Source organism: Atractosteus spatula, chromosome 3, assembly GCF_055471065.1.
Source record: "Atractosteus spatula isolate fAtrSpa1 chromosome 3, fAtrSpa1.hap1, whole genome shotgun sequence".
NCBI classification, from domain to species: Eukaryota; Metazoa; Chordata; class Actinopteri; order Semionotiformes; family Lepisosteidae; genus Atractosteus; species Atractosteus spatula.
In genome coordinates, this window is record NC_142708.1 from 67,062,120 (window position 1) to 67,073,590 (window position 11,471).

General features: G+C 50.7%; 1 protein-coding gene across 1 annotated transcript; it reads right to left on the reverse strand.

Annotated features, from left to right (window-relative positions):
• Positions 1-3,551: 3,551 nt before the first annotated feature.
• Positions 3,552-7,993, reverse strand: znhit1 (zinc finger, HIT-type containing 1). Its single transcript, XM_088910933.1, has 5 exons — positions 7,954-7,993; positions 6,844-7,014; positions 6,151-6,230; positions 5,091-5,260; positions 3,552-4,015 (listed from the first exon to the last, which is right to left on the reverse strand). Exons 1-5 carry the CDS (start codon positions 7,973-7,975, stop codon positions 3,994-3,996), a joined length of 465 nt encoding a protein of 154 aa, XP_088767059.1. The 5' UTR covers positions 7,976-7,993; the 3' UTR covers positions 3,552-3,993.
• Positions 7,994-11,471: the final 3,478 nt, after the last annotated feature.

The following is an 11,471-nucleotide window of genomic DNA, read 5'->3' on the forward strand; positions in this document are numbered from 1 at the left end:
AATGAATCACGCCAAAGGCACAAGCGCGAACGGTGAGCGTCGTGTGACAACGTTATCAGTCCAGAGGTGAACTGTCGGGTTTATTGGCTTCTGGGACAATGTCACACTGTTGTGTGGGGGTGTCTGTGTCTCCCTCCTGCAGTGGACTGGCGTCCCGTCCAGGGTGTACCCCGCCTTGCGCCCGTTGTTTGCCGGGACAGGCTCCGGCTCCCTCGCGACCCTGACCTGGGTGGAGCGGACAGAAAAAAGGCGGATTAAGGGTGTGAAGGTGAGGTTTAAATTAGAATCGATTCATCACACTTTACTGGGGATAAGCGCACTGCATCCGAAAGGCTTGCATCCCTCGTTGGGTGGCCCCTGCTCTAAAAAGAGCTGTTCGTTCTGCTTAAACTCCTTACGCCCCAGCTGGGAGTAGAGCACACACAAAAAGGGGGAAAGGGGGTCTTTGTGTCCCCTGGAACAAAACACCCCTTCTGGCTCTTTGAGCCCAGTCGATAAAAAGCTTTCTGTGAGGGCTCCTCCTCTGCCAGTAGACTCTGCACCACAGCAGTACTGAGACCCGGGGTGCAAACTGCCCGTCTCATTAGCGCTCCTTCTGTGGGCGGCACTGTTCCCTCTCATTTGTAACGGCACTGCGTGCGCACAAATTTCAAGTTGTGCAATTTCCACCCCCCCAGTGACAAAACCATGCGCGCACTACATTGAGTGTGCGTACAATGGTAAAGCTGAAATTATTTTTTTAATTAATATAGTCACTCTCATAGAAGCATAGAGATCCAAAAGACCGGGCCAGCGACTCGACGAGCCCAGTCAGGGAGACCGAGCGTGGAGCGAGCATGAGCGCTGAGGTACGAGACGACGAGAGCACAGATATCGATGACCGAGTAGCGGTAATAACGCACACAGCCAAGTTGGGCCTCTCGCAGCCAGTCTCATGGGGTCAACTTAGCATTTTTCAGTTGACGACCGTTTGTTTTATTATTATCATATTTTGGGGGGGAACTTATTTTTTTGTGCGCAGTTCAGTTTATTGTGTGCGCTGATTTAATCATCTAGATAAAGGGACACAGCTACGAAATACTGAGACGTGCTAGTTCAAGCCTCTTCGTAAGACCATGCAGATGCTCGCTAATGTTCGCCTTTAAGGCTACATCCGCAACTCTTCTGATGAGGGTGTGATATTGGTGGCAATTTTATTTTCCTGTTCACAGAAACGCACAGAAACGAAGAAACACAACTGCAGAATTGTTACTCTCGCACCGGTAACAGAGCGCTTGAACTCGGCAGACGGGGTCACTGGAGGTCAAAGTCGCCCTGCATGGTCACGAGATCACCCGAAAAACAAGGCGCTATATCTCGGGAACGAAAGCAGCTGGGAAGTTACTTTCAACGGCACAAACCGGCACAAACGCAGCACTAACGAATGAGGTTTCATCGTCTGTGCTGTTTGTAGGGGGGCCAGCTTCACGGAGCTCTTAGAGCAAACACAGGTGGGCAGTTTGTCTCTCAGATTTTGTTTAGGTGGAAAATAACGAGTCGCATAGTCCTGCACACACTGTAGCTAGAATATTTACTCAAACGGACCAGGTAAAGGTTTTCAAGTTTATTTCTCGAAACTACTGCTGCCTTGCATTATGTAGGAACATATCCATGAGCATGTCGGCTCTCCTGCATTGTCTCCTGGCCTTTTCCGTTCTGTTTTCACAGCATGTTTGGCCACTTGCTTTGTTAAGCACCTTGGGGGCAACCTTGTTGTGAAAGGCGCTATATACAAATACATTGAATTGAATTGATTTTTAGTAGGGTGCTGCATCAGCAGGCGTAGGCTGCAAAGGGACAGTAGGTTTATTCCATACTGAAAGAGGAGAAAAGAAACGCGTTTGGGCTGTGGTGTGACACCTGTACAAGCGGACACAGCCGAAACGCTGGGTTTCTCTTCTTCTGTTTTCAGCATGGAATAAACCTTTACTTGCTCTATTATTAATTTCCTATCATTTTGTACACGTCCCCGATTTCCCGAGAGTTCGTCTTGTTTGAGCAGCAGTGATACAGTATACTTAATCTCTAGACACCAGTAATTAAAAGGAAACTAATTCAAAACTGAGTCATGGGTCACGCCGCTAAATTCGCAATTTAAATCTGGAGCCCTGCAGCAAAAGGTTAAGAGCCCCCTGAGTAACTGGTCGGGCAAACAGCTGAATCCGCGGTAGGATCAGCCTCGTGGGTTCAAACTGAACTCCTCCTGCACAATCCAGGGGAGTCGCTCACGCGAAAGACACGGGCGAGACGGACGTGTGGTTTTTCAGAGGGCGCGAAAGAACCAAGACAATGATTATTTTTTGTTTTTTTCCCCCCAAGCTCGAAGCAGTCTCCGCCTGGCTGGTTTCTTCCCCCGCCAGCGCAGAGCCGAGGGGCCAGCGGCGAGACTGCTCGGGGCGCTCGGCCCGGGCACAGAGAGAGCGGGTCCGATCTTTGCAGTAGTTACTCCACTTGCGGGTGGCTTCTACTTAATTCACTCTGGCGCATAAAACGTCCTCGGTGCTCCTCTTCAAAACACAGCAAAAAAAAAAAAACGGAGCACCAAAATGATCCAGTAGTGGATAACACTTCACTTTCAGAGATCCGGCGGAAAAATGATCGACGCGCGCGCTTCAGATCTCGCCACCACCCGGGAAGACGTTTCCTACTGGCGCGCTATTCCCATCGCAACCCCGGTCCTCACCTCCTTAGCGCCCAAGGAAAGTCCCGCTGGCAAAAAAGACTGGGATCTTGGAAGTCAGGAAGGAAGTCCTTCGTTAGGATAAGGGGATCTCCAGTCTTTGAGGGATTAAGGACACTCAGGTTTTTGACCAAAGTGATACAATTTAAGGATGTGATTGAACAAATCACTTGCTTCATTGGTCACACAGCGAAGTGACAGGCTTCAGAAGCGATTTAACACATATCAGGGCTTCAAAGGACCAAACCTGAGTGTTATTACTGTTCATCCAGAGAGACCTGCTGAGCCCCATGGGCAAAGAGACCCGCTGAGCCTCGTGGGTAAAAAGACAGACCTGCTGAGCCTCGTGGGTAGAGACAGACTCGCTGAGACTCTTGGGTAAGGAGATGGACCTGCTGAGCCTCGTGGGTAAAGAGACAGAGCTGATCTCAGAGGGCCAGGCTGAGCCCCAAAACCCAGACATCAGCTACCAACCCGGATCCAGGGGTGACCCCCAATCGCCCTCACCCTGCGCCAAATATACAGACGCGGGTTTGAACCCCAGATCAGGACAGGGGGGATAAAGCCTGGACACAGCGATCTGCTTCCCCCGTGAGATAACGTCAAAGAGACGCTGGAAGAAAACATCTCGCAAGACTCCAGGAGAGGCAGCAGCTGATCAGAACATTGGTCCGACTCGCTTGTCAGCAGGCCCGGTTCTGCCTGGTTCAGCAGGGACCTCAGACACCAGGCCCGTCCCTGTCCAGAACCGGGCTGATGCTCACATGCAGCCTGTGTCTTCCTGTCCACACTCCTGGGGTACACATCCACAGTGGAAACAACAGCCACCCCCTTATCTGCAAAAATAAACCTTTATTTCACTGGATACAAACATGTCTACACTATCTACAGGCACCTGCACACAAAACCAGCGCACGAGAAGACAAGCAGTGTGTGCAGGGGAGTGTTGTGTGTGACAGGGTGCGTGTTGGGTGTCGGGATAAGTGTTGGGTGTGTGTTAGGTGTTGGTGTGTGTTTGTTGGGTGTCGAGGTGCATGCTGGATGTGTCAGGTGTCTGACAGGTGTTGGGGTGTGTGTCCGGGGTGTGATTGGTGTTCGTGTGCGTGTGTTGGGTGTCAAGGTGCATGCTGGGTGTGTTGGGTGTGTGATAGGTGTTGGGGTGTGTGTGTGTTGAGGGGAGAGGGATCCTAACAGCATTAGGAGACTCCTGGAACCAGCTGGACAGTATGAGGGGGGCGGGGAGGGAGAGGGGGCGACAAGCCATCTTCGCGCCATCATAACGTCCACTTCAGGCACCTGTAACACAGAGAGAGGAACTGAGCAGACAGGGCTGTGTTCACTGAACTCGCCTGCAACAGGAAGCCAAACGCTGACCACAGGACACACGCAGGCAGCCTGCTGCAGCACGGCATCGCTGCTGCTTCTAAACTTTCTCCTCCCTTCGTATCCACACTGACACTATAAACCGCCCTGCAGAAGGGCAGTCACTAAGCACATAATGAAGAATCAATAAGAGAGGCAGCTGTTCCTCTATTAAACTCTTCACATGATTGAATAGATAGCTGCCACTACATGTCCACACACCTTCTTTCCATATCCTTGTCCTTCTATGAACTACAGGCAGAAATATTTCACTATATCATCTGGAACACCAAGTAAGTGGGCGGTAGGTTCAGGCAAGCTGGTGGATCTAGTCTGAGACCACATTCCCCAGAAGGCCTTTGGAGAATGACCTACCATCCTCTGTCACCTGACCAAGTGGAGGCACCCGATTGGTCAGGTGACATTTAAAACCAGGAAGCTGAGGCGTCCAAGTTGGTCATGAACTTCCACTGGGAAGTTGGCAGAGCCCCTGCTCTGCTCTGCACTGGACCAGAGGAGGAGGAGGGAGCAGAAGTCGACCGGCTGACGAGTCCGGAGACACAGACTGATTTTTTGGAAGAGTCTTGGAAAGGCGACTTGTTGTTTTGAAGTCGGTTAGCAGCACAGCTGCTTGGCTTTGATATTGGGGAATTTATGGCAAACGGCGCTCACTGAGAGACTTGACAGCCGGCTGTCGCTCGCCGCAGAGCCTTGAGAGAATGGTACTGAGCAGGACCAGCGGGACGAGGGCTGTCACTGTCCCTGTCTCCGCAGGAGCCCACTTCCACCCCTCCACTGAATCCTGCACTGCTGCTCCAGCAGCAGGGCTCAGCCATCAGTGGGAGGAGCAGCGCAGCTCTCACAGACCGTGCTGGGAGTCATGGGCACCCCAGCCTTGCCACGGGGCAGGGGCGGTGACACCCAAGCTGCCTGGAGCTCACCCCTTGGTGACTCCAGTACCGCTGGCTGGCATTGGTGAGCGTCGACCGCCAGGGGGCGCTGTACTCACCTGGTCTCCTGGTGCGTGCCCAGGCAGCGGACGCAGCAGTAGCGCGCCCCGCAGGACACACAGGTGTAGCTGGAGGGGAACCCGCAGACAGCGCAGAAGTGCCTCTGGGGCAGCTTGGACGGCGGGGCGCAGGCAGACAGGTAGTTCGGACCCTCGCTCACACTCAGGTTCTGCAAGAGTGGGCAGGGGGCAATTAGTAGAGCCGGCCTGAGGCTTCATCCCTCACTCTCAGATTTTTAATCACAGTTTCCAGGGTCTATCTTCAACTGTGCAACATTTCCTTTATATCATTAAATTTCACAGATTTCTTCTAAGGGAAAAAAGACAGTTAATCAAACATACAAAACAACTACATGAAAAGCAGCCTTAAATAAAAGAATATTAAAGAGATTATATTAAATCAGCCTTTGGCTGATTCTCGTTGTGACTCTCCCTCAACAGTTTAGTCAGACTGCTGCTGCATAGCATCCTGAGCCACTCCAGGTTTTAGAGTGGTGTTAGACTCCCACTAAACAGCAGTCTGCTGCTCTCCATGTTTTAGTTTTGTCAATCCGACTCCAACTGCACAGCAGTCTGCTCCACCGGGAGTTTCGGCACCAGCCGGGGCTCTTGCACAGGTGTAGCCCCAGGTGCTGCTCGGGTTCAGGTCAGGTGCGGATTTCAAGCCGATCTTGACTGGAGCTGCCAGCGGAGATTCCTGCTGCTGCTAAATCACGAAGTGACTGAACCGGCAGAGCGGTAGCTCTGTGGCTAAGGATCTGCACCTGTGGCTGGAAGGCAGCCGGTTCGAATCCCGCGGCCGGCAGAGGAATCCTATTCTGTTGGGCCCCTAAGCAAGGCCCTTAACCCCAACTGCTCCAGGGGTGCTGTATAAATGGCTGACCCTGCGCTCTGACCCCAAGCTTCTCTCCCTGTCTGTGTGTCTCATGGAGAGCAAGCTGGGGTCTGCGAAAAGACAAATTCCTAATACAAGAAATTGTATAGGGCCAATGAAGTGATCTTCTCTTATAACCTGCTGTGCAACAGGACTCCGTGCCCCCCAGCAGCCGGTGCGCCTCACCTGCTCCTCCAGCAGCGCCTGGAAGTTCTTGCGGAAGCGCAGCTTGAAGTGGTCGCCTCTGGTCTTCTTCCTCTTCTTGCCTGCGGTGGGGGGAGACAGAGGTCACCAGCGCCGGAGCCCGGGAGGTGATTACAGGATCTGGAGGAGGAAGGGGTCCCCTCTCCGGCAAGAATCACAGCGCCAGAGCCCAGAGACGAGGGCTGTGCAAGACGGCCCCTTTCACAGACCCCCCTGGTCACCCTAAGAAATCATCCTCCAGGGACACAGTACAGATCCTGAGACAGGACTCAAGCTGGGGGCTGCAAATATCAGACTCTTCCCCTAATAGTAAGGGAACCTGGCACTCAAGGCATACACGCACAGAGCACTTCCAAACGCACATGCTGTCCAAAAACATTGGGAATGGCCAGCCAGTGTGATTCCCAGCATTCCTGACTACTGCACAGTAACAGCAGACCATGCCTTTTTTCCCTGTGGGTGGGGGGGAAAGCAGCCTGATGAAAGAGACCTCAGAAGCAGCACGATTGCTGGGACCTGTGCTGCTTGAGCATCGCTGAAGGCAACAGCAGACCTGGCTAATGCGATAGCCATGTAGATTTACGGGCAAACACACAAAAGAGAGGCCTCGTCACACTACGGAATCTTCCCGCACATCGCTGTGCGCCAAGCACGACCGGCGACAGCGGCGCTCACCGGGCTCCGCGCTGTCGTCGAACTGCGGCAGGCGCTTGGCCAGCTGGGGCAGGCTGGCGTGCGGGTCGTCCTGGAAGTTGTCCTTCTCCAGCGCCTCCAGCTGGCGGTTGAGGCGGCGCTGGCGTGTGGCCCGGTCCAGGATCCGCCGCTGGTTCGCCTCCTGGGCGCGAGCTGGGAGGGGGGAGCAGGGATGGGGGCGTTAGTTAGCGATCGCACAACAGTGGGGTCACGCAGGCTCCCCACGCACGCACACAGGTCGCAATCAGGCCTCCCCACACTGGCGAGACCCCCCTCCCGACTGCCACTGCCTCTCTGAAACCATCTGATAATGTGTGTGGCTAATTTCACACACTTCGTATTTTTCATCGTGTGACCGACTGTTTTTGTGGCTCTGCGGCCACGCACAGGCTGAAGCAGCTGTCCGCTCGAACAGGCTGTACTGTACTGTCCTGTCCCAGCCCTGTCGGGTTCGGCGAGGGAACAGCCAGGCTGTGGTCGTGACCTGCCTCTCTCGGCAGGAAGACACCCAGTGACGGAGCGGCGGACCCCAGCAGCAGCACGGAGACTGAAGCGGTAGGATCACAGCCCGGCTAGCGGGACGATATCGCGGTGGGAGGAGAAAGCGGTAAAGGCCGAAAAGCAACAGTAACGTCAAATTCATCCTTTCCGGACCCTGCCTAGCGCTACGCGTTTGCGGGCTGTGGTTTTTAATGTTTAAATTAAAGAGAGGGACCCTGATAAGGCGGTTAAGATGCCCGGCCGTCTAATTCTGATAACAGCAAGTCTAATTCTGATAACAGTGTTGAGCGCAGTGTTATTACACACAATATGACGACCCTGTAAAGGAAGAGTGACGCTCATGTGTTTAAAATACGGAAACGAGAAGAGCAAAAAACAAGTTTTATTCTGGGGTTGACAGTCGAATGCGCAGCAGTAAAGATGTAAACACTGCTTCGGCGACAGCTGTTACTGCACTTCTCCTGCATCACGCGTTGTTATCTTACTCCTCCCATTTCCACGCAACAGAAAGAAATGTCCTTGTCGTTTCGGATCACTAAAACCACGTCCCAGGTTACGTATTTTGTTCAGTTCTCACACGAGCATACCCACCTGAAGTCTTCTTTTCACCCATCTTGGAAAACCGGTGAAGAACTACGGCGGCTCACAGCGGCCAAACTAGTTCCGCTTCATAACCGAGTCTCTCCGAAAAACGCGCTACTGTACCTCCCGGCGTCCAACAGGCGGCCTCTGTAGTTCAGCCTTTCCTTGCAACTCTAATAGACAAAACGAGAGGTGCGATTTTTCATGATTTATTAATACATCTCTTCTAATCGGTCACTAAGTTTAACTTGGTTGTCACTTTGTGTGCCATAACATTGCGCATAGTCTCTTTGACCGTTACGTTGAGAAAATACTCAACAGCTTTTTGCCTAAACCAGGACATATTGGGGGATTTTTTGGGGAGGCAATTTTCTATAAGAGCTGCAGGTGTCCCTAAAAACCCGCGTTTGAACCGTGAGGAGGAGTCATCTTGACACTGGTGTGGAATGACCTGAGTCAGTCTGACCTCGGGAGAGTCACTGTGTCCTGGTCGTCCACACCAGCTCTCGGTGCCTCCCAGCTCACTGCCGCGGGAACCGGACTGAGCTGCTCTTGGTCATCCCAGGAGCTGCACAGCTCTCCTCACGCACAGACATCTCTGACAGGCCTGCACACCTCCTGAATCCTCCCGAAATCCCCAGACTCCCACAGAAACATCCAGACCCCCAAATATCCCACTGTCTTGAGAAACTCCATCCTCAGATGGCCTGAGACACATCCAGAAACTCCCAGACACCACCCCCAGATAACCTCAAAGACCCCAGGAACTCCCCACCACCACCCCAGATACCTCAAAAGACTCCCTGAAACTCCCAGACAACCTCTAAGACCACAGGAACTCCCAGACACCCCCAGATAACCCCAAAGACTCCCAGATAACCCCAAAGTCTCCCAGATACCCCCCTAGATAACCCCCAGACACCCCCAGATAACCCCAAAGACCCCAGAAACTCCCATACAGCACCACCCCGGGTACCTCAGGTTCAGTCTGCTGGGTGCTCGGCAGACGCTCCTGCTGAGCCCTCGCTTCTGTCCCGCAGCGCCGTCACAGAGGATTTCAGGCTAGGAGGTGTTTCTGGACTGTGCAGCCCTGCGCCTTTCCTGACGGAGACAGTGCCATCGTGTGGCCACACGCGGTACTGCCGAGTCGGCTCGGGCAAAGTTTCCTTCGGACAGCTGAGACAAATTCTTCGACTCTCTTCAAATATAAACTAAAAATGCACCTTTTTACCAGGGTCTGTGTGTGACTGTCCTACAGTTAACCTGCATGTCCTTGTTTAATTTTTTCTTATACATTTGATTGCATTTTGTTGTGTTTTTCTGTCAGTATGTGCAGAGCCCTTGGGTTTGGAAATGTGCTAATAAACAAATATTTTATTAATTAATAAATGAAACACCTTAATTAATCAACTTAAATATTAATGTTTGATTAATATTAATTAATAAGATTTTTTGATGATGATGTGATGATGAAGTAGGGACTACATTACTACACATTTTCATAACTCTCCCCAGATCACTGCAGACTATTTGAGAGTAGTGAAGATCTTTCATTTAACACCAGTTATACCCTGGTGTTTAAGCCTCAGTTGCTGCCCGTACTCTCAAAATCTGGAATCCAATATATTAAGAAATAATGTCCTAAAATAAGCCACAGATCCTTCAGCAAATCACCCTAATGGCTACATGGACACAGTCTTCATTGTATTCGGCACACTGCACCAGTTGGACATGATGTATTGCATGCACCCTGGACACATAGCAGCTCTGTTTATATTGAGTTTTGTCTGAGTTTATCTTATTTAATTTCTATTGCACTATAACTATGTAACCTTATTTTGTAACTTTAAGTTTGTGATTTTTATCCTCCTCTGGTGAGCTCGTAGGAAAGACATTTCATTGCCAGCAATTACTGCTGCAAGCATGCCATATTGTTGTGCACTTGAGAAATAAGATATCACACGTTTACCTAAACATCTCTGATACCGTGGCTGCTAGATGCCGAAGACAAACTGAATTTAGACAGAGATCGTTCCTTTATTTCCACGTATACTGAGGATTACGCCTCAGCTGCTGCCCACACCCTCAGAAGCAGGTATCGGTATTCAGTGAGAGATGAGCCACTCCTCCTGTCACTCTGCTGTACTGGCTGTAGAGCTCAGTGACCTTGCGCTGTCAGTGAGAGACGTGTAGGGGACTTAATACCACAGTTTTGCATAAATATCTCCAAAACGCTGCAGGCTAAGCTCATAAAACCCAAAGAAGATAGTTAGGTCTTTAATTGATTGTCAAATCTACCCAGCCTAAAGCCTCAATGACTGTCTGTGACCTCAAAACCAAGCATGCAATATATGAAAATATAGTGATTTTATTACCATGCATTGTCAGAACTATCTCCAGAACAGTGCGTGTCAGCATCAGTTGCTGATTGCACAATCAGAAGTAGGCAAGCAATACATTACGATACAGGGACTATAATGACACACGTTTTCCAAAATGTGTGCAAAATGCTGTATGCTAGGCTCCTAGAACCTACTAAGTGTGAATGCAGAGACAGAAATTTAATTTCTGCAATACTCAGCTGAAATCTCAATTACTGCCTATAGCCTCAAAACTGAGTATTCAATATATTCAAACATATATTCAAATGGAGGAATTTTATTACCATACATTTTCATAAAGATCTGCAAAACACTGCATGGTACGTTCCTAAAACCAACTGACTATGAAAGAAGAGACTGAGATCATTAATGTAATAATAGTTATACACACGTTTAAGCCTCAATTACCGTCTGCACCCTCAGAACTAGATATCCAATATTTTCAAAAAGTAGGGATTTTATAACCACACATTTTCATAAATATGTGCATGAATCTAAACTTGGAGACTGACATCTTTAATTGAATATCAGTTACCCAGCTTAAGCCCTCAATCACTGTAAGCACCCTCAAAAGCAGGTGTCTAACAAATTTAAATGTGTGGGTTTTCATACCACACTTCTTCATAAAGGTCTCCAAAACTGTGTGAGCCTCTCCTAAATAAGACCTCTGGAATGCTCCACAGAAAAGATCACATGACCTCTGAGATTCTGGAGAGGTCACGTAGTCTCTGGGACACACTGTAGCAAAGGTCACGTGACCTCCGGTACAAAGTGCAGCAAAGCTCACCCCCCTGGCCCATCGGCCACCACCACCCTCCCCCCAGCTCAGCAAGAGCAGAATGACCGACTCCAGAGAAGACACGGGCCAGTCACATCAACACCTTCACCCTCCTCTTCCTCTGAGCTCCTGCCAGGCGAGAGGACGTTGCTGTGGTCTGTCTTGCAGAGCAGATTTCGGCAACGTAATCTGACCCTGGTCCGAGAGAGAGAGAGCTGTCTTTTATTTATTTTGGGAAAGTCTGGTTTCTTCCATCATGGAATCCTTGGGCCAAATCGGCTCCCTCCTAACTAAGGAGGAGAGGGACTGCCACCTGCTTCTCGGAAGCTATGCTGGAGGAAGAGAGATTTAGCTCCAGCTTGTATTCA

Excerpts from the sequence above, each read along its gene's own strand:
- znhit1 (XM_088910933.1), bottom strand. The coding sequence starts at position 7,975 with ATGGGTGAAAAGAAGACTTCAG. Across the intron at positions 7,015-7,953 it reads GGGTGAAAAGAAGACTTCAG|CTCGCGCCCAGGAGGCGAAC; the intron begins GTGGGTATGCTC and ends CCCCCCTCCCAG. Across the intron at positions 4,016-5,090 it reads GGCACGCACCAGGAGACCAG|GTGCCTGAAGTGGACGTTAT; the intron begins GTGAGTACAGCG and ends TCTGTGTTACAG.